The sequence below is a fragment of the Mytilus californianus genome, unplaced genomic scaffold, assembly GCF_021869535.1.
Source record: "Mytilus californianus isolate M0D057914Y unplaced genomic scaffold, xbMytCali1.0.p SCAF_3, whole genome shotgun sequence".
Classification (NCBI taxonomy): domain Eukaryota; kingdom Metazoa; phylum Mollusca; class Bivalvia; order Mytilida; family Mytilidae; genus Mytilus; species Mytilus californianus.
Genome location: NW_026262679.1, coordinates 90329293 through 90357111, shown reverse-complemented (window position 1 = coordinate 90357111; position 27819 = coordinate 90329293). Strand labels below are relative to the sequence as shown.

The following is a 27819-nucleotide window of genomic DNA, read 5'->3' as shown; positions in this document are numbered from 1 at the left end:
TGGTGAATTCTAGACCATGCAATATAATTTCAATTATAGATATTAGCCTTTGTTCAATTCAACAAGGAACAATTCACATCAGCCAATATTGAACATGGATGTATATTATGTTACCTTTTAAGTTCATAAATAATTCTATTGATTTCTCACCACTAGACCACAAACTAGCACTCAAATATTAATGTCTCCATAGAAAAAAAACTATGGAAAAACCATCAAACTATCTTCTGTAACAAATCATCCTATCCAGACATTGGGCTGTTTTTCTTTTATCTACCCACCAAAGTTTACAGAAGTTAAATACAGAACCAATTAATCAATTTGTGAGCATAATTTTCCATTAAATAATTAATGTGATTAGAAGCTGGTTCAGCTTATAAAAGAGCACCTGCTGGGAGATAGTTATCTTTTTTATTGTTGGAATGACCTTGTAATTTGGTGATATATCTAATGATGACTCTGCACAGTGAAGTACAACTAGTGGAATCTTCTCTATATATATCTGTAAGTCGAAAATATTTTTAACTGTCTGTTGATTTTTGATTTTTCCATAGACTGGCTTTACTTAATCAGAGACACAAAAAGTCAATTTTTTAAATACATTATGTCAATTTAGAGCTTCACATTTTGTATAGAGACATGGCTATCACTGAAGACTGTATGTCTGACTGTAGATGTTCTTAGCTTTTTGTTGTTGTTGGGTGGTTGTCTCAATGACTTATACTGCAACTCTTTTTATTTAAAGCTGAAAAGAATTCGAATATGATTGCATTCTGTGCCATTTAAATAAAGTGTCAGTGATTCAACAAAAATTGTGTTGTATACATTTATCTGATGTGTCTACTTTTTTGTATTTGCATTTTTATTTACACACAATTTATTCTTATTTGTACAAGAAATTCATAAATATATGATAATCAGGGTCAAACTACTGTCATATGACATATTCTTTAAGTATAATCATTGAAATTTGGACGGCATACTTTTATAAATGATAAATAAAATCTACGAATCTTTTTAGACTTAGTTCCCACTTGGGTCATGTGGGTACTTGTACTAAACTCTGGAAATGATTGATGTTGTCATACAATATGTTACAAATTTTTATTTTGTCCTTACAAGAAAAACATACATCTTTACAGTACATGTAGTAATTTATGCAAGTTATCATTCAAATCACTATTTTCTTTTTCTTATAAGTCTTAGTTTTAAACTAAGCCATTTAAGCTACATAAATGAAACGACTAAATAGTTGTGCAATCAATGACTGCATGTGTTACATTCTTAATTTTGTACTCTCTGGATCAAAGTATCCTATCTTTACCTGAATATTTTTAACTGGGTAATTATAAAGACTGACAAATCTTTTACTTTTAATGTGTCAGACTAGAACATACATGTAAAATAAAATGCTTCGCTGGGGCGCAGCTTGATACGACCGCAGAGGTCGAACCCTGAACAGTTGGGGCAAGTATGGACACAAAATTCAAGCTTGATACAGCTATGACTTTGGATTGTCATTAAATATTTGACACAGCATAGGTTTCTGACACAGGATGAATGTGGTGTAAGAACTGGAAAAAATTTAATTTACCTATTATGGTGGAATCTCCATAAACTAAATTGTTTGTTAATTTCAATATATCAAAGAATATGTAGAATTCAATGTTTGATGTAATGTAATAAAGTTGAAATTTGGACCGTTTTTGTTCAATGTGGACCAATTTGGTAACATGTATAAATAATCAAAAATCTAAATACATGGGAGCCCATTTAAATACATCATAAAGGTATTAAAATAGAAAGTGACATCATAGTCATGGCTAAAAATAAACAAAAATCCTTAATCAGCAACATTTAAAGTAATATCTAAAAATAAAATTCCTTTGTAACCATAAAAGCCCATTTAAATACATCATAAAGATATTAAAATAGAAAATGACATCATAGTCATGGCTAAACATAGCAAAAAACCCTTAATCAGCATCATTTAACAGTAATATCTAAAAATGGAAATTACATCATAAAGGTATTAAAATAGAAAATGACATCATAGTCATGGCTAAAAATAAACAAAATCCTTAATCAGCATCAGCAACATTTTATAGTAATATCCAAAAATAAAATTCCTTTGTAACCATAAAAGCCCATTTAAATACATCATAACAGATATTAAAATAGAAAATGACATCATAGTCATGGCTAAACATAGCAAAAACCTTAATCAGCATCATTTAACAGTAATATCTAAAAATAAAAATTTCTTTGCAACCATAAAAGTAAAATAGAATATGACATCATAATCATAGCTAAAAATAAACAAAAACTTTTTTTATTGGCAAATTTTAAATGGAGTTTATTATACTAAAACAATAAATTTGCAACCATAAACATGATAAAACCCCATTTAAACACATCATAAAAGTATTAAATAATTCAACTACATCATAAGGCTATAAAAATAGAAAATGACTTCATAGTCAAGGCTAAAGGTAAACAAAAAACCTTCATCAGCAAAATTTTATATTGGCAAATTTCCAATGAAGTTTATTACACTAAAATTGTTGGCAAATTTCCAATGCATTTATTAACAATAAAGTTATTGGCAAATTTCCAATTTACATAATTTAAAAGCAGTGTAGATGAGATATTTAAATGAGTTTGAATTACCAACCTTACACTGCTTTTAAATAATGTTCTTTACTCAATTATTTGTCAATTAAAATGGAAACCCTTGTTTTTTAACCTTTTTTCCCCTTATTCCTTAAACATTAGAGCACACTAAAAAAATCCTTATTTTCGACCAATATTTGGCCCCTTATTCATAAATGTTTGAGCAATTAACCCCAAAACTCAATTCCTACTTTCTCTTCGTGATAAAAAATAACTAACTTAAAATGTAAATTTTAAACAAAAAAAAAAGGGAAAAAAAAAATTACCCCTTTTTTGACCCCCGCCCCCCTTATGATTCATCACCCCCACCCCCTTTCCCCCCAAACCAAGCTCAATAACAGCCTTGCCTTTGTGGTATGGTACCTTGTAATACAATTTTAGAGAGATCCATACACTTGAACACAAGTTATTGTCTAGAAACTAAAAAATGCTTATTTTAAACCCCTTTTTAGGCCCCTTATTACTAAACGTTTTGTGCAATTACCACAACACTCAATTCCAGCTTTCCCTTTGTGAAATGTAACCTTATAATAAAATTTCAGAAAGATCCATACACTTACACACAAGTTATTGTCATGAAACTAGAAAAATGCTTGTTTTTTGCCCCCTTTTGGCCCCTTATTCCTAAAATTTTGAGGCAATTAACCCCAAAATCAATCCCAGCATTGACCCTTTGTGATATGGAATCTTGTGGTACAATGTCAAAGAGATCCATATGCTAACACACAAGTTATGTCTGGAAGTTACAAAAATGCTTATTTTCGGCCCCTTTTTGGCCCCTAATTCCTTAACTGTTGGTACCATAACCCCCAAAATCAATCCCCACCTTCCTATTGTGGTATTGAACCTTATGGTAAAATTTCATAGAGATCCATTCACTTAAACTAAAGTTAGAGTGCGAAAACCATTGTGTATTCGGACGACGACGCCGGACGACGACGACGACGACGACGCCAACGTCATACCAATATACGACCTCAAAATTTTTTTGCGGTCGTATAAAAACAATTTCACAATAGACTAATAAAGAAAGTAAAAAAAAAAGAAACAAATATGAAAATTTGAAGATAAATATTTTGAGTAAGTAGCTTATTTGGTGGGTACTGGATAGACAGGGTGAAGAATGGGTAACATTTCCAAAAGATAACACCAACTTACCATGTAAACACAATCATACTTTTCAGTTTATTCTATGGGACTATTATATGAAACTCTTTCCCAAATGGTAAACTATTTATTTTACATTGCTGTATTTCAACACTTAGTAAAATATAATAGTATTATGAAACCAGACAAATACAAATGTAGTAAACACTAAAATACTAAAGGCAGCAGCTACATTTTCACGATTCTTATTGTGGAATAATTTGAACTAGCTCACAGCTATAAAGTATAACAGCTTAGAATATAAATTTCCACAGTTTTTCAGTTCCTTACTTATAAACATGATAGAGTAAAATTGTTTAGCTGGACCAAATTCCTTTAATACAGGGATCCAGTAGCTATGGAACACCATAGCAATATTCAGTACACTAAAATATGTTCAGGTCATAAAATTAGTCTGTTGCTATTATTCTCTTTCAATGAACCACTCAATGTCTGCCAGTTTACAGCAAAGATACACAGATGATATGTTTGTTTTCTGATATAAGCATATACATTGTAATTACTGATCATCATTATGCACCCCAGGAAATAGATATTCAAATCAATTTGTCTTTATAATATAATTTTCTTATTTTTATTACATAAATTGCCATTGTTATATGAAAGTAAAGAATTAGTTCATGTACCTCAGTTCCTGACAATAGGTCAAATCTTGCAGACAGTTTTAGAGTGTAAATCTAAGTAAATTCCATATACAAGATAAAGATAAGATAAAACATGGCATGTTTTAATAGTTTGTAGGAAGAATATTTTCCTATATTAAAATCACTTTGTGGACACTTTGGCACAATTAAAACCAAATATGGATAAACAGTGACTCACTGACTGAATGAATTCCTATTCAAGTTTCAAAAAGTTTCACAGAGATACATAAAAAAATCTAGACTGAATCTTATGAATTTAATAGTTAAATAATGATCTATTGTGTTGGAAAATTTCTTTTAAAATTACATAAAGTCAGAAGTTGCACAGGTCATTATTATTAACAGTGCATATTCCTAACTGTCTCAGTACATGGGAAAATTATCTGAACCTAGAATAAATCTACAATTAATTTGTATTTTCTTGACAATTGCAAAACATAGAAATGTAGTAAAAGAGCAATCACAGAATAACTATGTAAGCCAAAGCCATCAAATAAAGTCACAATGTTTGTACATCTTGTCTTAATTAGATCATTTTCTGTGATCTGTGCCAAATTGTGTATTGGGATGATCATTCTGCACAACTAATGCACATGGATGCTAATGATGACCTTGAAATTATATTTCAAAATCATGTAACTGCAACTTCTTAAACTTAATTAAGTAGGCTGATGTTGTGAAGGTGATATTAAAAGTGCTAACATTTGTTTATTCACACATTTGTATAAGTGTGATTGGAAAATTTCAAAATGACTATGGGATCTAAAATAAAAGCCTCAGAGAGTTTTCGAGAAGCTTGTTCACCTTATCTGTCAGTAAGTATTAAGAATATGTATTAGTGTATGAACAAATAATTTTAATTTTTAAATCTTAGAATTTTAAAATAAAGGGTATCTCTTATGTTATTGTTTCAGCACAAGCCACAAAACATTCATATTTTATTAAGATGTTTATTCCTCATTTCTTTATTCATTTTTTTAATCGTTTTTTATAATAATATAAAACATGAAAGCAGAGAAAATAATCTTTTCCACATGAGTTCACTCTATATTAGTCGCCCCATGTTCCTGATTGTTGGCATCTGTTTGTAATTTGATACCTCTGAGAGAACAACTTACCTCCGTGCTTCAATGCAGGTCCAGCTTCAATCGGGATAATCAACAGAGGGAAAATGCCACTGAGACCAACGGCTATCGAACCACACACTGAATATATCCAGACTTCGTACATATTTCTCTCCCCATCCATAATGTTGCTGTTACTGTTTGATCTTTCCTCGAAATTCTGTGCCACGTTTGATTCAGCAGATGTTGTCCTCGTGTTTCTACCGGTAGATTTGATATGTGGACTTTTAGCTCGATGTATCTCTCCATTTGACAGTCCTATCAGTACAAAACAGATAGTGAATGTTAACAAATATTGGGAGGTGACTGTCATTGTTTGTGTTCACATATTTATCTATCTCCGAATGATGAGTTGTTGACTGGGGAAATCCCATTCATAAATAGAATATCGAAAGTCCTCGGCTTTTTACCATTCACTGAAGTTAATGTCCTTGGCCTTTTCCATTAAATACAGATCAGCTGTCTTCAACGGATTGCACGTAGAGTTTTTAACAGCAACTGGACAATAATTTCATGAAGTATAATAAAATATTATATTCTAAAACATCTATCGATAGCATTGGTATGCAATTTCAACAATGTCAATTCTAATTAGTTCTATAGATCCAAAAGGTTAACTGATTAAAAAATTATCAATTTCATTATAAGATAAGTTCAGAGGTGTTCCAAAAAAAAATGAAATCCGTCTGCAGACGATTTTAATAACATCCAGCATTTTTATCTTGTCAGTAGGTTAAATTATTTTTGATAGGAGTGTATGATGTATATTAAAAACATTCTATCATGGATTTTACTAGATCAACAATTTATGATGTTGATATTGATTCAGCAAGGACAAAGTTAGCACTTTCTAACACACAACAGGATACTTTTGATCATTTTATTGTCATATCGGTTAGTAAATGCATTGATTTTTTCTATATTTTATATTGTTGCTTGCCTGTTTAATACATGAAAAGTTTAATGCAAAACATTGCACAACATTTTAAAGTTTCATTTGTTTTTTTTTAAGCACAGTTGTAATTTCATGATGTATTGTTTTAAGTACTTGATATGAAGGAAAACTATTTTACAAACTACATGTATCATATTTAAGAAATTTAGTACATAAAATTGCAACATGAAGAATTTCAAATGTAAAACTTTGCCAATTTTTATAATTGATTTACAAAACCTATATATTTTCCCCTCAACAGCTAAAGCACTCTGGTTTATAGTGATAAGTAAAAAGATGTATATGACCACAGGCTCTTGTCTCTGAATTTTTTTTTCCTATATACCTTAATATAACACAAGGTACTAAACTGTTATATTAAGGTATATAGGAATTTTTTTTTCACATACAAGTGCCTGTGTGTTATATATGACCCTTAATATATGTTTTATTTATATCTGTTTAAAATACTTCTTTTTTAAATAGACATAATTCTCTTTTTTTAGTGGTATTGTCCAAAGATCATTTCAGTAATTTGACCAAAAGAAATGTTTCATTATATATTTCATTTTGTGGCCCCATTTGTTTAGTGAAAAAAGTCTTTTTAGTTGAATCCAAGACACCTAAATTAGTATTTTAATCATCCTTTTCTTACAATATATATTTTTTCTTTTCCAATCAATCAAGGAAAACTAAAATAGTAACAAGTGTTTAATGTTTGCAATTAGAAGTTCTTCTCTTATCTATATAGCTGCAGTAATATTGTGTTATCCTAGTACATTTCTGTGTATTTACACTTATTTGTTTATCATACAGCAAAAACATCTGTTCCTGCAACTAAATGAACTTTATTTTTTGTGGTTAACAATGCTATAAAATTTGTATCTTATCAAGTACATGTGCAATATTTGATAAAATATTGAGGTTACTTAACTCTATCAACAAGTTTAAATGTTGTATTTTACTTTATCTGGTATAAATGGTTGATTTCAGTCATTGGATAATTAAACAATGCAAACATTTCAACTTTATTATTGCCCTTTTGTATTACTTTAAATTCTTCCTTTAGCCAACCCTTCCATAAATCTTCCAAAAGCTGAAATGTTTCACATACAAAAAATGATTATTAGACCAAAACTGAACAGCTAAATTAAAGCCTCATAGCACATTCCTAGATTATTAAAGTTGTGATCCTTATATTTTTTTAAATACAATTTTGATATGAAATATAAACAACTTTTTGTTGTAGGGATATATAAGTACCCTGCCACGTCCACTCTGTGTTTTTGTTACTTGTTTTTGTGCATTGTATCGATCTGATGAGTTAAGCCCTTTTCAATGGATTTTTATAGTTTGTTCATATGTTGTACTGTTACACCACTGTCCCAGGTTAAGGGAGGGTTGGGCACCCGCTAACATTTTTACCCCCCCCCCCCCCACAGTTTCTGTATGTGCTGGGCTGCCTGTCCAAAGACAGGAGCCTGTAGTTCAGTGGTTGTTGTTTGTTGCTGTATATCATATTTGTTTTTCGTTCATTATTTTGTACATAAATCAGGCCGTTAGTTTTCTCATTTGAATTGTTTTAGCTTTGTCATTTCGGGCCCTTTATAGCTGACTATGCGGTAAGAGTTTTACTTATTTTTGAAGGCCGTACAGTGACCTATAGTTGTTAATTTCTGTGTCATTTGGTCACTTGTGGAGAGTCATGTCTCATTGGCAATCATACCACATCTTCTTATTTTTATAAATCCATGCAATGTGATATATATAGATATATTACATATAGTTTTTTCTGGTTTGAACTATCCCTTCTTTCTCAATTAGTTATATAGTTTTGTACAAAAAATATCAAAGAAACACAAACGTTTGATTGATTGATGGTTGCCTATATGGAATCAGCGAACAAAAAAGAATATATTATCCTGACAAGCAAAAAATGTATGGAGGACGCATTATATAGTGATTTAATACAGAAATACACATTTCATTATCATAATAATATAAGAAATTTTGATATTTTGATATTTTTTCAGTCATTAAAGATACATCAACTTCCAGAGAAACTGTTAATGAAAGTATTCTCTTACATAAAACACCAAGATTATGGTAAACTAGCTAGAGTCTGCAAAAAATGGAGAATGATAGTTTACAGCACGCAGTTATGGAAAAATGTATCACTTCGGCCAGAGTATGGTGGCCTTCATGTGAACAACATCGAAATTTTAATGCAGTTGATTGGCATTAGATTTGGAAACACCATGCAGACAATTGAACTTCCCAGTGAACTTATTACTGCTCCAGTACTACATGAGCTTTCTAACAAGTGTCCAATTTTAAAAAACATGACGCTTGATTTTTCAAATGCTATGCAACTACATGATTTCAATGATTTGAATGCATTTCCTTGCAATCTGCGAACCATGTGTATTTGTCTATCTGAAGTGATATTCTTAGAAGGTTTTATGAGGAGGATATACAGCTGCCTTTCTTCTCTAGAGGTGTTGCATCTCATAGGTAATTATTTTTACACTTTCATATCAAACTATAATGTTAAAGTTGTTAGTAACCATAGAAACCTGTGGTAACATTCTTGCCTAACCTTCCCAATCTTATTGTTTTTCACTTAAAGATAATCAATAGAAAGACCATCATTGGCTAATTTTCTCTCAATTAGGCTTCTTACTGCAGTAAGTGCACCCTGGCTTGAAAAATTGAAAGTGAATTGTTGAAAGCAGCTTTATGCTTTGTAACGATATTATGCAATAAATTTGTAGAAAAACAGCCGATAATTAAGACCGCAACTTCCTTTTCATAGGATATTGGAGTCAATAAAATGTTTTAGTATGTTTATATTTGTGCTTATGAAGCATGGTTAACTATACTTTGATAGATTAAACTTTAATAATGATGTTAATAAAATAATCCTAACAATATAACACTTGACTGGAATATTTAGTATTACTGTATTTGTCCTAATGATTCTTTACAAATTAATTCATTTAACACAGAGTATTCAGTTTGTATTGTTAGTACATTTATCACAAGTTTTCTTTATTGCTTATTCATAGACCAAATATAACAAGGTTAATTTCTTATATTTTTTTATTGATTTAGAATGTCACAGCTTCTCCTGTGATAAGCTAAAAAGTAAAAATAATGAAATAATAAATACAATGTAATGTGTGGTAAACATTAATGAGACAGCAACACAAAAATACAAAAAAGTAACTAGAGAGAATTACATATAGTCTTCAACAATATACAAATATCAATTTCATATGTCAAACTCATACTGCACTCTATACAAATAATGAAAAAAGATTAACAGAGATTATTAAAAATCTGCCATGAACATCTAATTCCTAGGTTTGCAGCTTTGGAAATGCAAAGCTAGGTATGGCATTAGACAGAAAGTTTACTATATTAAAAGTTTGTGTAAAAACTACCTTCATTTTAGTGTTAAGTACTATAGCATTTGATTTATTTACTTAGTCTAACTGTAAAAAGTTTCAAACTAATTTATTCATATTTTATGACATATTCATATTTAAATTGTTTTTCACATGTAAAAACTGAGTTTTATATATCATATTATCTTTTATGTTGATAAACATATAAGAAATATTTTAGAATATTATTGAAAATTGTAGGCACTTTCGAAATGTCAACTGAGGCTGAAGAGGATATCTATGAAGTTGTTAATATTGGGAAGATCAAATCACACACACCAAATTTAAAAGTTGTGAATTTATATGGTATTTCATTTATTGATGACTCTCACATTGAACTACTTACTTCCAACTGTATCCATCTAGAAACTTTAGCCATGAATTTCTGTCTGAGAGTCAAAGGTACATCATTTAAAACTCTTCTCCAAAGATGTAAAAAGCTGAAATCACTACTGCTGCAACACACAGGTGGGTTTATATTGCACTTTGTTAGTTGCTGAATGCCAATGTTTAGCCTTAACTTTAACATGCCAATTAAGCTGACAAAATAAGTAAGAAGATTTCAAGTAGCAATAAAAAAAAACAAAGTGAACACTATGACAAAAAGAAAAAAAAAAGATATGAAAGAAACCGTGGACACCAAAAAAAAATCAAAACCAAAAGTCATCAGAGGTCAACATACTTTCTCCAACAATAGACAGATGTCAATACAATATGTCAAGTTCTAAATTACTCAGAGTCTAAACAAGGAGACTAGTGAAAAGATTTAACAGAGACTATCAAATATCTACCAAAATACCAAATTCCCCAAAGGACAAAAATTAAACCAACCACTGACACAGTTTATGACTTATTTTTAATCTGACCTACTAAAATCACCAAATGTATATTGAAAATGTCTAATAAATATCAGTACAGGAAAAAACATTCAATTCTTCAATACCAGTATAGGCATTGAATCCAAAGAATAAGTAAAACAATACTAAATAATACTATCAGAATGCTAGAAGTAACTAAATGTAATATCTACAAAAAGTACTGAACTACTTAATTATAAATGTCTTTCTACATTCTAATAACAGTTGTTGTACATGTACATCTCGCACAACACATTCATATTTTTAAAAGTATGTGGTACATCAATGAGAAAAGAATCTACTTATTACAAAGAGATATGTGATCAGATGGATAGATTCTGCTGAAGTACTATTTTAAGTTTTAAGTACTCCCTAGTCCCATGTTATATAATGATAACATGATATCCTTTATTAACATTTCATGATTATATGTTTACTTTGGTACTTTCCATGCCAAGCCTCTCAAATTAAACCAAGTTTTTAACTCTGACATTTAATGACTTCTTTATATTGCTTTTCCTCACATGACTCAGATAATGGTTTTTGAACAATTAAGTCTTGGGGAAATTGTCATATTATATGATGTAATTTTCATTTCATCATTTTTAATTTTTGAAAAAAACAACGTATCACACAAAGAGCACAAAATAAATCATTTTCATTTTGTTGTGCCTTTGAGAGTTCATTTATAGAAAGAACAAAAATTTAGAAACTGTTAACCAAAATATTTTTGCAGAGATACTTTTTTCCGCATATAGCAATTTCTTCACAACTTTGCAGAATTTATTTTTACAATTTTTTATCTTATTGATGTATTCTGAAATTTTTATGCCCCCGCTGTAGCGGAGGGGGCACTAAGTTTTACCCTTGTCCGTCTTTACGTCCGTCCGTCTGTACGTCCCAAAGTTAGTTTCCATACTCTAACTCTAGTTTGCCTCAACCAAATGTTCTGAAACTTATACACAATGATTATTACCACAAAACACAGATCAAGTTTGAATTTTTGTGGCGTCACTTTAACCGTTCTAGAGTTATGCCCCTTTACAAATGGAAAAATTCCTGAAATTTTCATTTCCGTTCTCTAACTTTAGTTTGCCTCAACCAAATCTTATGAAACTTATACACAATGCTTAATACTGCAAAACACTGATCAAGTTTGAATTTTGGTGGTGTCACTTTCACCGTTCCAGAGTTATGCTCGTTTACAAATAGAAAAGTTGCTGAATTTTTCGTTTCCGTTCTACATCTAAGTTTACCTCAACCAAATGTTATGAAACTTATACAAAATGCTTATTACCACAAAATACAGATCAAGTTTGAATTTTGGTGGCGTCACTTTTACTGTTCTAGAGTTATGCCCCTTTACAAATGGAAAAATTGCTGATTTTTTCATTTCTGTTCTCTAACTTAAGGTTGCCTCAACCAGATGTTATGAAACTTATACACAATACTTATTACCACAACAATCAGATCAAGTACAAATTTGGGTAGAGTCACGTATATCGTTCTTCAGTTATGTCCCTTTATAATTTTATATGATATGCAAGCAGGGGCATCATCTGTGTCCCATGGACACATTCCCCATTTATTTTTTAAGTGTAACATAAAAGCAAAGATTAATATTACCATTTTTTCTACTGTCAAAAGTTAAAACAGTAAATTTCTCAAAAAGGTTTGTTGAGTTATTGTCAGCACTTCAGGAGAGAATACCATTACCTACTTATGGTTCCACATTCAGTCTATACTTAAATTCAAGCATTGCACAATTTAATGGTTTTCTCACACTACTCATGATGTCTTATACTAAATCTATTGGAGGTGTGTGTACTTACTGACATTTTAGTCTTGGAGAACATGGTTTATTTCTTAGTTGAAATTGTGCTTTGAACTAGCTTTCAGTAAATTTGAGTATTCTTAGATCAATACTTTGCGTCTTTTGTGTTTTTGTAATTGATAAATGATCAATTCAGACTTTTAATATTTTCATAGGGGTTGAAGATGAGCACATGAAGAATGCACCATGGGAATCATCTGTTGTGACAGAACTTGATTTGACATCAACAGAACTTTCAAAGGAATGCTTAGAAAATATTTTGCTTCGTATTCCAAGCTTTACCTATCTGGGACTTGGATACTGTGAGTTCTTTACTGATAGGGTAAGTTTTATGTTTATGCAACAGCAATCAATCAGTGGGAGAATGAAAATGATTCTGGAATCCATATTTCTTTCATTAGAAAGTAAGTATAATAATATAGACTAGATGAAATAGATTAACACAAGTAATTAGTTACCGTAATATGGCTAGTTGATGTGAGTTTATGGTCAATTCTTTTATGAACACAACTTTCATAAGAACCAGTGGCGGATCCAGAACTTTTTATAAAGGGGGGGCCTCTGACTGACCTAAGGGGAGGCCCGCTCCAGTCATGCTTCAGTGATTCCCTATATAATCAACCAAATTTTTTCCCACAAAAGGGGGGGCCTGGTATATAATAGAAGGTCATGTAGGTACAAAACAAACAACCTAGGACCAAGTATTGAGCCTTATCGTACACCAAAATGTATCCGAATTAACTTTTTAGTTTCCCATAGTATTTATGTGTCTAAGATTTTGAACAGGTACAGCTGTGAAGTCAAAAGTTGCAGCATAGAGTATAAGAGGTTTAACATAAGAGCACATCATCAATGTCAGATCCTGGCAGATTTGTAAATAAAATTTTCTTGATTTGACAGCTTCTGCATTGGCAAGGAAAATTTTGGTAAATTATTAGTCCCCTACCTACGAAGTCGAAGGGGACTTTAGGTTTACACTCCGTCCGTCTGTCTGTCTGTCCTTCTGTCAGTCTGGCAAATCAGCTTTCCACACTTTTTTTCCTCGTTCTTGAAGATATTGATTTGATATTTGGTATATAGTTTTATCATGACAAGTTATAGATCAAGTTCTAATTTTGCTCTGGTCTGATGATTTAATCCAGAGATATGGACCATAACTCTGGACCATATCTAATGTTAGAGTACTATGTTAAACCATATTTCTGTACAAAGGGAGATAACTAAGTTTTTAAAAGACATTCTTTGTTCAATTATTTGAAGAATTTTTTGGCAGGTTTGTTAGTTATTTAGTATAAACTAATTTTCTGAATGCTATATATATAAAAAAAATTATGAAGAGAAATCCTTTAGTTAGATAATCTATTTTTATTATGTATATATTTCAATACATTACATTGTGTAGATAAAAGTTGTTGACATTTTATAGATAAGTTACAAATCTATATTAGTTTGTGACAAATGAAAGAAAAAATATTTGGAACTATTAATTATATTTGATTATAATTTGAAAATAGATATACACTATATTACATCATATCTAATTTTAGAGAACTATTAATCATATCTAATGTTTTTTTCATCATGCTTATACGATATTGATTGATAATTGGTATATAGTTTTATCATGACAAGTTACAGATCAAGTTCAAATTTTTGTTTCGGTCTAATAATTTGTGCAGAGTTATGGTCCTTGGACTTGAAAAATTCACTCATATAATCAGTTTTCCACACTGTTTTTAGTCATGCTTGAAGATATTGACATGATATTTACTTTTTGTTTACACCATGGCATGTTATATAACAAGTTAGCATTTTGTTCCAGTATAATGAATTTTTACCTGATAGGGGACTATGTATTGCCATGCAATACTCTCAGAATGCTTGTTCCTTTTATTATTCAGTTGTTTTTAAGCTTTCCTAAAACAAGATAATTATAATGATATAAACTACTATACAAGCCTCTGACACATTTTGTGTCATTTTATTCACAATATTAACATCATAATTTTTTTTTATTGGTCATTTGGGGAATTTGCCAGATCTTTGATAGTATATATGTAAAATCTATTTACAACTTTATTATGACAAGGGGCAATTTATGATATGACATACAGTATAAACACCTGTCAATTGTTGAATTCTGACTGAATGCTTTAATACCTCTATATATGTTTTTGTATGTCATTTTCATATCCACACCTCTTCTTCTGTTCATGTTTAATAATGACCAATTTTATTTCTCTTATCCAATATGAGTTTTGCGAGATTTATACAGAAGATCATAAAAGCGTAATATTGGACTTGTTTACTTTCTCAAAAAACATTTTAAGGGAGTGTGGGACAGAGTAGAAAATGGTTTTGAATGCTTTACATTATGTCACACAAGAAAATCTATTTCTGATGTAAGAAAATCTCTTATTAATAAACACTTATTTGCAATAAAATTGATTGATGGAATGTTTTCCAAATAATGATATAAACACTGGGGATGTTAATCATAAAAAGTAATTACAGATATTAATTAATGATCCAAATATTGATTTAGTGATAGAGCATGAAGGGCTGTAGATTTTTTAAAGACACCAATACAGTTCAGTGTTGCAATATAAGCATAGATATAAATTTTCTGGTTTTATTGTTCTGTTTGAGTTGCTGTCTCTATGGTTTGTATTCAGCTTCTCATATATATATATTATTCATATTAATAATGCCTAGACAGTTAATACTCTTATATCTTTATTATTATTGCATGCATTTATTATTGCGATTTTTGAAGAATGGACAAAAATACCAGATTGATTATTGCAATTTCAGGAAAATCTGCATGTTTATAAATGTACATGTATCTGATATCAGAGTTCTTATTATTGCAATATTCACCCAGTCACATTGTTGGCATTAATAAAAACATCAAAACAATTTCTGCATTTATAGAACCTGATGCAGTTTATTTTCAAAGCAAAAAAAAAAAGAAAAAAAGATCTGATGCAATTTTGAGGGTATATAGGAATTACCTGGTCTGTCCATTCATCTGTCTGTCTGTCTGTCTGTCTGTCTGTCTGTCTGTCTGTCTGTCTGTCTGTCTGTCTGTCTGTCTGTCTGTCTGTCTGTCTGTCTGTCTGTCTGTCCATGTGCCTTTTCAGCACAACTTCTTCTTAATGGCTGGATGAATATTGATGAAACAGTACACTACTTAAACTTCTATATTGTAATATGTGTTAATAGCCCCCAAAACTCCTCCTTAACTGCGGGACAGATATCAAAGAAACTTTACATGGTTAAACCATACTGCCTGAAGATGTGCTTAAAGGCCCGGAATATAAACCTGGTCCCACATTTAAAAGGGGAGATAATCCAAATAACTTTCTCCAATGTAGTATTGTTGGCCACAGGAATCTTTTGTGAGTTTACTGAGACTCACAGTTTTAGTTTAAATAACTGAAAATTAGCCATCCTTTGTTGCTATTCTATAGATATTTTTTCCACCAAAACCAAAATCAACAAAAGTAATAAGAAGGCTTACCAATTTTTTTTTTTCAATTTATTTGAATAAGGACAAATGTACTTGAATCAAATGATCTGATGTCTTGTAATATAATCAGCCTGTCTGTAACTATACAATAAAATGTGCTGAACAAAGATATTATCATAGAGATCACTGGTAGTTATCGAGAAAAAAGTCTATATATAGTAATTAATCAGTTTATTGATTGCAGGAGAGCTTCTTTTATTTCCTGGATTTCTGACAGTCTCAAATTAATTTGACCATAGAAATATAATAATGACTGCATGGGTTTTTATTCAATTATAAGGAGTTTTTTTTTGTAAGTTTTTCCTTTGATCCCATTCATTGCCAATACTATTCAAGGAAGATTACTTTAGGCTGTTATTCTCATTGGTGCTTTCTACAAGCAACAAGCTCAATTATCCAAAGAAAATTTGTTTAAGATAATTGAGCTACCATATATTTTTTTTCTTATCCTCTACAAATTGTTAGTAAATTATGGAACTTCTTTGAAAATTGATGAAAAAAGATTGAGACTGTCAGGCAGTCTGCTGTTTGTGTGTGTGTGTGTGTGTTATTTCAATATAGCAATTTGGTAGAATTGTTAAATAACAATATTAAAACATAAGGCATTTAAATGGGGAAAAATTATGAAATGTGGAACCTTATAGGGGTAGATGTTAAAAAAAACATTAAAAAACACAATGAAAGGCTCCTCAAATTACAGTTGGAGACGGATTTAAATAAGAGCACTGCTCTTGTTTCCTAATCCCAATTATTGAATCTCTTGTTTATTTCGTATTTATGTCTTTACCCTTGTAGCTATATATAATATTGATTTCTTTAATAAAATATGTTTACAATAATTACAGTGACATGATTGTTGACGAGTTAATATCAAACAAGAAACAATTTTTTGTGCACTTGTTTTTGAGATATAGACATTTAAATAATTGGCAGAAAATAGTAGTTGGCTTGATTTCTCTTTATTTTGTTAAGATATGTTTGCAATGTTAAAATCATTTTAAAAATAACAAGGATGTAAGCAAAATATTGAAAACAAGATGCCCAAAATGATCAGCAAACAATCCCAAAATAAAATTGTTTTACTCACTGTTCTCATTTCAAAAGAATTATCAATAAGGTTTCTGAAAATAATTTTACTTTGCAGATATTAGAGGCACTGGTACAAAGAGGGAAATTAAATCAGCTTAAGGCTATTGATTTAAGCTACACAAATGCCTTGTCAGAAAACACCATTTACAAACTTATCCAGAAACATGGGGGACAACTAACTGGATTGATGCTAAGTGGAAAACCAAAATTAACAGAAAACTTTTGGTTGAATGTCATACCATTGCTGAAAAATATACAGTAAGTAAACTGAATATAAAACGAGAGAATGAATCAGGCCGTTCATTGGTTTTCTTGTTTGAATTCTTTCACATTTTGTCATGTCAGGACTTTTATATATCAGTATGGGTTTTGCTCACTGTTCAAGGCCATACAGTGACCTTTAGTGAGCTTACATCTATACCATTTGGACTGTGGTGCATAGTTAGTTATCTCATTGGCAAAAGTACCACATCTCCTTATTTTTATAATGACTGACATGATCAATGTTCTGACAGATTAGTTTTCTCACTTTATCAGAGATAATGACATTCAAAGCAGATGTATACAGAAATTGATGATAACCAAGAAGCAGGCAGTACTAGGTGTAAGCGTACTTTTGTCTTGGTGTGTAGAATTTCTGGTACAAGAAATGCTTTAGTGTATTACTTCTTCACACAAATGTGTTTATTACAATATAAATAAAACCCTAGGGAAAACTTCAATCATGGAATTTTTACACTAGATCATAGGTTTATTTTCTTTACACACAAACTATGCTATACTTTTATATAAATAATTAATTACAAGAAAAAGCAAAAGAATATTTCTTTTAATTGATTGTTGGAATATAAAGGAAACCATGAATCAATTTCCTATTAGTGTGTCCAGTGACTGCCATTGGTATTTTTTTTATATTAAGAAGAGCTGTCAAAAATATCAGGTGATCAGACAAGAAAGTGACTGAAGTAATGTGTTTACATGTTCAATACTTATTTCAAAACACTTAAAAAATGTGATAGCTCTAGGTAAATTAAAATTGAAACAGCCTCAAGAAAGAGATCTTGTGTTATTTTTGGTGTATCTGTATTTCCATAAGCACTACCCTAGAGTTCACAACTAAAACACCATTTTTTTTCAATTTTTTAATTATAAAAACCAAATGCTCCATATTATAGCAGTTATTTTAACATTTATGGACTATGTTCAACTGAGATCTTTATATGAAGCTTTTCGACAAAATAATTCTGAATGCAAATAAAATTGAGAATGGAAATGGGGAATGTGTCAAAGAGACAACAACCTGACAAAGAGTAGAAAACAGCCGAAGGCCACCAATGGGTCTTCAACACAGCGAGAAAATCCCACACCCGAAGGCGCACTTCAGCTGGTCTCTAAACAAAAATGTGAACTAGTTCAATGAAAATGGATGTCACACTAAACTCCAAAACATGTAAATGAAATAAAATTAAAAAACATACAAGACTAACAAAGGCCAGAGGCTCCTGACTTGGGACAGGCGCAAAAATGCGGCGGGGTTAAACATGTTTTGTGAGATCTCAACCCTCCCCCTATACCTCTAGCCAATGTAGAATAAACAAACACACAGCAATACGCACAGTAAAACTCAGTTTAAAAAAAAACATATTTACTGCAAATATTTAAGCAAGATTCATTTGATAGTAAAATTTGAGTTTTCTAGCTAGAGGACATTTTTTTCAAGTCCTTGCATCAAAATTTTATCTTAAATGTTACATTTTCACTGAATTTTTATTAACTAAACTGACCAGTTGCAAGAAAATTAATGGACATTGTATCTCATGTAAATTTCATTCAGTGTTCAAGATAAGAACAGAGAAGGTAATAGTTAATCACATCTGATAAGAGATAGATTAAAGGACATCTAAAGCAGGTGTTTACAGAAGTTTATGGTAGCCAAACATCCCAGAATGGTCACTGGGTCATATAGGTTTATCATGTAAATATATCACTGGTGTACTTTTGTTTCTTAAAGCCTGGACATTCAGTTGAAAATTGAAGCATTGCTATACAAGTAATCCTCTGGTATTCCTTTCATTAGATGCCACTAGAAACAGTAGGAATAGCCAATTGAAAAATCAATGTTCTCTCTTTCTTCTAATTTTTTTTACCATAAGCTAATTTATTTAACCATAACTAAGGTAAATAGCAATATCACTTGCTAATTAATTGAATGGTTTATTTGTATCTTTGCTTGATTCCTTGCAAAAAATTGACTTTATGCAAAAAAATTAGCAAGTCTATAGAGAAGTACATTGTTGTTTCAATAATGCAATAAAATTGCTATTTCAACAGTGCAATAAAATTGCTATTTCAATAGTGCAATAAAATTGCTATTTCAATAAAGAAACAAAATTGTTATTTCCATTATGCAATAAATTTAAGCTGTTGGTCTTCCATAAAAGAAATGATGAAAAACATTTACTGACAAAAAAATTCAAAGACCTGATGAAATAAAAGCATTACTAGTCATAAAATGTTATTAACTCTATACAGAACACTTTTTCAAAAAGCTATTATTAAGGAAAGTATTAGCGAAATAATAAACCCAACACAACCCATTCAATAAATTAGCAAGTGATATTACAGGCCTATACTAAAGCCGTATTATTGATTTATCATCATAAAACATTAGCAGTGTAATCTATAAAGCTTATGAGCTTGAAAAATTAACCCTAATAATATTACTTGGCACTTAGTAGTCTGGAGGGGATAGAACGGATATAAGATTTATCAGGAGAGAAAGAATTCTTGTCAGGAGATTTCAGTTGTCAATGTGACAAGTTGTAAGGAGAACATAGAAGTAATCATTATTTATTCTAGAAGGATTAGTGTATTATAATAGTACAGTTAATCCTAAGAGAGAATGGGAGTTTGTTTAAAAAAGCATGTATGTATTGGTCTGTAGTATGACAATACGCCTTTATTATCATGCTCAAGATATGTCCCCAAAATTTCTGTTTTAGAAAAAAGTGGGAAAAATGTGTGAAAGCAGGCTATAAGCCATCAACTATTATTCTTAAAGGGGATCACAAATGTAACATTTTCCAAAAAGCTTATTTGCAATTAGACATACACATATTTATTATTAATTTTTTTTTAGCTTTTTACCAGTCATTTTCATTGTATTTTAAACCATTAATGCCCTGTTAAAACCACAATTTATTTAAGTAGACACCTTTAAGGATGCATCAGGCTAGACTTTTTCCATTACTATCATGGAATCAGTTAAACAAGATTTAAAAAAAATGTTCAATGTTTAATGACAGACAGACTGACAGCCAAAGAGACAGATGGATGAATACAAGATACTACTAGTTGATGACAACAGTCCACCTTCACTGACTTTATAGGCCAGGATAGTTTAAAAGGAAAGAAATAATCATATGAAAATGACATAGTATGATTCAATTGATTTGTGTGAGAGCGTGAAAAAATTATCAATTCCAAATGCAAAAATAATGTTTGGAAGTGAGATCATAGCGAGGATCATAGCTTTCATGTATTGACATGATTTGTATGTTAAATAAGTCTGATCAGTAAAGTACAAAACAATCAGTCATATGATGAGAATTGAACATACTTTCACCACTTAAATTATTTGTAGCAACATAATTGATCAATTAATGTTCTGTTATTGGAAAACAGAAACTTATGTATTGGCTGAAATTGGCTATTGATTCTGTTGTAAAATTTTAACTTTCTGATAAGGAAACAATGTTGAATGTTTCAACATGATGTTTGTTTTACAGAAATAACTTGATCTATTTATTAGTTTTTCCTTAAATACCTTCTGTGTGATTGATTTACTGATTATTTGGTTTCAGGAAACAGTTTAAAAGACTTTTAATGGACACAGATTACCCTATTTTCTTTATATATAATTTTATCATCAAACACTAACAAGAAGAACCTTTATGTGATTCTTTTTCTTGATATTTACTGTGAAAACTTATTTTTGTACCTTTTAGCTTTGTTTTAGTATAATCGTCCTCTGTCGTCAGATACTAATTGCTAGTAAGACCATAATTAAAACATATCCCTACAGTGTATTGCATTCACCACCAATCCAATTTTCTTTTTATGAATTTGCTATTTAAAACTTATAAAAAATACTCATTAAAGGTTCATTTTCATATCAGCAATAGTGATCGAAGCAAAGAAGAAAAAAGTGCAAGCACTCTCTAACATAATCTTTTAATAAAGATATACCTATCTAGGATTATTTCTATGATGACCAATACATATAACAACAGAAGTCATCTAGAAATTAGTTTGTAAAAGAAAAAAACGTATTTTTCATGTTACTGTAAATTCAGAAATTATTGTGTGCATTTATTATTGCGAATTTTGTAGAATGGACTAAAATGCGAGATTAAATATTGTGATTTCAGGAAAATCTGCATACAGTTATATGTATCAGATATAAGAAAGCGAGTTCTTATTATTGCAATACTCATTCAGTCGCTTTATTTGCATTAATTAAAACCTCGCAATAATTTCTGAATTTACAGTAGGTACTTCTTTTTTTTCTTTCTGTGATAAAGTCTTAAAAGTTTATTATACCTCCGCTTTAAAAAAGTGGGGGTATACTGTTTTACCTCTGTATAAGTCAGCTATACTGTGTGATGCGTTTTCAGATTCATCACTCAACAACTTCCTGTTTACCGAACACTTGTATCCTTTAACACATGATAGCCAAGTTGAAAATTTTCATCACATTTTTTACAGGAACTACAAAACAAGGATTTCTGAAATTTGGTTTCAGGGTTTATATAAGTCAGCTATACCGTGTGATGCGTTTTCAGATTCATCACTCAACAACTTCCTGTTTACCGAACACTTGTATCATTTTACACATGATAGCCAAGTTGAAAATTTTCGTCACATTTTTCTCAGGAACTACAATACAAGGATTTCTGAAATTTGGTTTCAGGGTTTATATAAGTCATCTATACCGTATGATGCATTTTCAGATTCATCACTCAACAACTTCTTGTTTACCGAAATATTTGGGCGGGGGTATCATCAGTGAGCAGTTGCTTGCAGTTTCACTTTTAAAATCTATGATAGAGAATAAAATAATTGCCCATTACAAAATGAAATAAAACTCTAGACAATAGCTTCTGACATTACTTTATTTACAACATGAATGTGTTAGAAAGTGTGCTAAAGTTTGGGTTATTTTTCTGGTCAAAATGATATATCCGAATGGCAGGAGGTATTCAATATGCTCAAAGTTATTTTTTTCACAACCTTGACCAATGGTAACAAGAGCTAGTCATATGAACAAATAGAAAAATATGTAAGGAACACTTCATTTTCTTACAAGTGTCAAAGGTCACTTAATTTGCCTTATTAACATCTTCAGCCATTAGTTTACAAATTAAATATGTTTAAGTAGTAATATATTGCTTTGTATGGATAACATGCAAATGATCAATTTAACATTATGTATGACATCTGCTTTTACTGACAGACAAAAATATTGATTATCAAAATGTACAAGTAAAAGGGTAAAGATAGATAAAGATTGATTACAGTTTAAAGTGAACTTTGTAGAAATTCTAATTAAGATTTATCTCACACTTCCTACATACAACTTTACATGTCTCAACAGTATTGCTGATAGATAATTAAATTTTTATATTTTGCAAGAATCCATCTTCTTTGTCTGCACTTTTCAATCAGTTAAATGTTAATTATAAAAAAACTAGCAAATTTAACAATCTATATTCATGTGTAATGTTCTACATTTTATAATTGGAAGAAAGAGTCTTTAAAAAAAACCTAAACTAGTTTATGATGATAATTCACTTTAGTACTGTTGTTGTATACTTTGTCTGCATTATTAAATCATTTACATGTTAATTATAACAAACAAGCAAATGTAACAATCTATATTCAAGTAATGTTATTAATGTTCTACATTTTATAATTGGAAGAAAGATGAGTCTTTGGAAAAAAAAAACACATACCTGTCAACTTTTCAAAATCTCAATGGGGGATTTTAACCATAAGAGGACCTACTGCCCCTCTTATATTGTCATAAGTGTTTTTAATCTGCTACTTTATTGTTTGAATGAGTATGTATGTGCTTAATACCCTTTTAACTCATTTGAATGACTGTTTTGAGGTGTTCAGTTTGTATGATAAAGAATTTCAAAATTCAGGTAAACACCTCTCATGGGGGATATCCCCCATAAATCGGGATAGTTGGCAGGTCTGAAAACATGAAAAAACTTGTTTCTGATGATAATAGTACTCTTGTTGTATGATCTTGTATCATTTGTCTGCACATTTAAATCATTTACATGTTTATTATAACAAATGAGCAAATTAAACAATATATATTGAAGTATACTGTTTTACATGTTATAATTGAAAGAAAGATGAGCCTTTGAAAAAAAAAGGTTTATGATGTTAATGGTACTCTTATTAAAACCAAAGAATTAATCCATTAGTTATCTCATTATCTTAGTGAAACCTGGGGGAATAATATTGAAAAATATTCAATACTAATTTTAAATCATTTCCTATTTTTCTTCTTTTAGAATCTGTGTCCTTGGAACAGCTAATGGTTGGTTTCTGAAGATCCAAAGCCGTGTTCATATTGATCAGATCATTGAAGCATTTGCACAAAACTGCCCAAAAATGTTGAGATGTGAAATTCAGTGGGACCCTGATACAATCAGATTCAGTGATAAGAGCAGTAAATTTATAGATCACATACGGTAAGTAATGAAATAACAGGGATAAGAGTACTTATTTAATAGAAAATATATGGTAAGTAATTAAATAACTCCATGAAGTAAGATGGAAAATTGCTGGGTAAAATCAGCATGAACTTCTGTAATAAAAACTTAAATCAAAGCATTACCTTTTGGCTTTAGGTTGAAATAAAGTATAGGATGACAGAGTAATTAATGAGCAATGTTATTATAGTAGATAAAACATCATAGTGATAATACATTATTCATATACTGGTACTATATATAGTATCATGTTCTCAGAAATAGATATTTAATGGATTTCAGGATATCCTGAAATTTAATTATGGAGTTCCTGACATATCTCAGGTTATCCTGAAATCAAATTATGGAGGTCTTGAAATATTTCAGGATATCCTGAATTTGAATAGTGGAGGTCCTGAAATGTATCAACATCTCCTTAAGTACAATAATTTTGACTAAATCCGTTACTCATACTTTAAATATCAAAATGAGTTAAGTAATCAATTTGCTAAATTTTTCTGTTGGTATTCTGATTGATAAATGATTGCTTAGTGCAGTATATTATACATGCTTTGAACATGACCAACATGCAAGTCTGATTATAACATGCTAGCTCACAACGAAGGTAATAGTGTGTTGGAAGGCATATCATCTATCTGAGACATATTATTGTTACTCCTAACAAAAATATACATCTATCATCATGTTCAATTCTTCTATGCTTGTCCAATGATTTGTATATTACTTTTTCCTTGTTTTTCTTTTTCATCCGCAATTTAATTCTGGATAAGTGGCATGTTTTATCTGGAGATAATGTTGAGTTGTAGCCTGTAAACAATTTTAACATCTGCTGTGTAGCCACTTCCTGTTTGCTGGTAGTTTGAAATTTTTGTCAATCTTTTCTTGGTTTTGTTGAAGCAATTAATATTTTATAATAATTGTTATATTTAATAAACTATTGTATTCTAACATTTTTATCCCTTAACATTACATCAATGACTACTTTATTCAAATTCAATTGAACATATATTTTGAAATCATCTTCATCAGTAATGTTTCAGTACACATGTTACCTCAATCAATTGCATGCAGTAGCACAGGTCCAGACCCAGTAATCGTTTAAAATATTATCTGTCTAATTAAGTTTTCATATTTTAGCTTGAGATGTCCATACATGAAATCGTTTACCCTGAGTGATGGAGAGTATTACGAGATGGTCAAATCAAACTTTGAAAGAGCAGATAGACAAAAGGTTGTTCGAACCACTACAAACTATTGTACCAGTATTGTTAGCCTGCTGAATCACTATAGTGACCTTTTGTTTAACTGATGAACCTTATCATATAGCCTGCTGAATCTCACAATCATACAATGAGTGATCCTAGTTCTAGTGGTCTGCTGAATTCCTTAATTTTCTGATTAATTGAAAGCAAACATCTTTTTTTAATCTTAATAGTAATTAAAATGTTATTAGCCAGTGACATTCTGTTTTAATATTCATTTTACATGTAGTCCTCTGAACAGTATGATTATCATTGTCTCGACTGTACAGCGTGCTACTGTTTACTGACTGTTTAGATCACTGTGACCTAAATATCAATTTACAGAAAGTTTAAATCAGAAACAATTTTTACACAGTGTTATTGTTTTAAAAAGATGAAATGTCCACAGGAAACAACTAACCTTTAATACATAAATGACTCATTTACATATTGGTAAAATTGATCACATCAAGTAATTTTTTGCAACAAAAATGATATAAATAAAATGTTCATGTTTTTGGTATGCTACTGTGAAGACAGGTCATCTTTATACACTGTTGAAACATTGCAGATTTCAACCTGTCTACAGGGTATGGCATTGAAAGATCACTAGCTTGTTCCAAAAAAAGATGATTTTATTTTTGGCTAAAATTCACATTAAATTAGCTTTTTGTGATACAAATAAATAAACAATATTAGGTTAATGTCAGAAAATTATAAACTTTTTTGTATGAGGCTGAGAAACTGGGGAAGGGCGAGGTTTAACCAAAAAAGTTTATCTTTTTCTGACATTGACCTAAATATTGTTTTTATACTGCAACTTAAATTCATACATTGATAGCTATTTGAATTGTAATACAAATTTCAAACTTATTTTCATCCCTAAATGAACCCCTGATTGTGGAAAAAAGTGATCCATGATGAAATCGACATTGCACAAATATAGCTTTGTTACAAATTTAGGAAATAAACACAACTAGTTGCAGTATAAATACATTTCACTGCATATGTAATATGCATGCTTTTGGAAGGATAAAAATGTTAAGATTTCATTTCAATGTTCCATCTTTGAATAATTTATGAATCAAAACGTTTTGTATTGATATATTTGAAAACTTCAGCTATGAGCTACCAGCATATTCTCTTTTAACCTCATGGCCTTATAAAAAAGAGTTAGTATTACAATGTATGGGAGACTTACTTAAAGTGATTTTTTTTATTGAAAAATTATTGATACATGTATTATAGTTCTGTAGAAATTTTGATAGTTTTATTGATTTTCTATGTTATTTATTATATGAGCATCTTATGTTGTTTCTTAGACATTTTATTATTTATTTACAAATATGAATTATGACAATCCAATGAAGGAATGTTGAAAATAAAATTAGCAAAATGTTTTTGTCAGTTTTAATATTCTTAAGTTGTTAGTGGTTAACAACAACTTTATAGCATTTGCACAGATTAATGATTGTCATTTTGGGGTAACCCTTACAGAAATGAAAAGTTTGCTGCAATATTGCAACAATATAGCGGCAATATTGCAGCAAACAAATTTGTTTGCAAGAAGTGTTTGCAAGAAAGTTGCAGGTTGTTGCAGCTACCTGCAACATTCTCGCAATGTTACTGCAACAAAATTTGTTTGCAAGAAAATTGCAGCAAGTTTGCTGCAATGTTGCAAGAAAGAATTTGTTTGCTGGAAAGTTGCAGGAACCTTTTCTTTTATTATTTAAGGAATGACTTTTTGCAACAACTTTGCAAGAAAAGTTTCTTTAATAATGTCAGACAATCAGATAGTTTGCACCAATATTTCAAGCATTTTAAAATATTACATATGATTATTTGTTTTAAGATTTAAGGTTCAAATATTAAATACACAACATATTGTTTCTTTGAACATTTGGTTATGGATACTTCTAACTATCTAAATTTGTTGTCGTCATACTTTATTTTACTCAGAAATATCTGGATATTTGAATAATTTATTTTAAATAAATCTTCAAATAACAATGCTTATACTTTTAGAATTCCTAAACTGTACATCACATTTATATGATATTTTGTACGGAAAGAATTTCAAGAATACTTTGGTATTTATTTCAACAAGTTTAATCTAAATAATTGAGTCATAATAATTTTTGTTCTACATGTATTATTATGCCTTTTTGTCACTTTTTTGTGACATTTTTCTATGAACAATATTTTTAATTCTAATATTTTCCATCAAATGAATTTAGCCTCACCTGCAGGTTGCATTTTGTTTAATTTCTAGTATCATTATTTTAAAACTATGTATACACAAATTATCTTTCTCATCTCAATTAGTAATATGAGCTGGTGATAGAAATGTAATGTGCCATCTGGTTTCCATTTATCTCTGTGTAGTGGTAAAGACAGGAAGTACCATAAATTAATGTACACAGAGTTTGAGGCCAAATTAAGGGTAGAGCATTTCTTCTTTGTATATATTTCCATTATAACTTA

General features: G+C 30.2%; 2 protein-coding genes across 5 annotated transcripts in view; one reads left to right on the top strand and one right to left on the bottom strand.

The window, feature by feature from the left end:
• LOC127735380 (zinc transporter ZIP13-like) overlaps positions 1 to 5993 on the bottom strand; it is a 40899-nt gene extending 34906 nt beyond the window's left edge. The window contains exon 1 of the mRNA XM_052245545.1: positions 5603 to 5993. Within this exon, the coding sequence (XP_052101505.1) occupies positions 5603 to 5921 (319 nt within the window). The 5' untranslated portion in view covers positions 5922 to 5993. The remainder of the gene's footprint in view (positions 1 to 5602) is intronic.
• Positions 256 to 26735, top strand: LOC127735376 (F-box/LRR-repeat protein 2-like). Of its 4 annotated transcripts, none has more exons than XM_052245541.1 (7): positions 256 to 504; positions 8576 to 9056; positions 10193 to 10459; positions 12838 to 13004; positions 17359 to 17561; positions 23894 to 24073; positions 25232 to 26735. In XM_052245541.1, exons 1-7 carry the CDS (start codon positions 451 to 453, stop codon positions 25401 to 25403), a joined length of 1524 nt encoding a protein of 507 aa, XP_052101501.1. In that variant the 5' UTR covers positions 256 to 450; the 3' UTR covers positions 25404 to 26735. The 4 variants fall into 4 exon arrangements, with proteins under 4 accessions (XP_052101501.1, XP_052101500.1, XP_052101502.1 ...); XM_052245540.1 differs by lacking the exon at positions 256 to 504 and adding an exon at positions 5027 to 5299; XM_052245542.1 differs by lacking the exon at positions 256 to 504 and adding an exon at positions 6045 to 6126.
• Positions 26736 to 27819: the final 1084 nt, after the last annotated feature.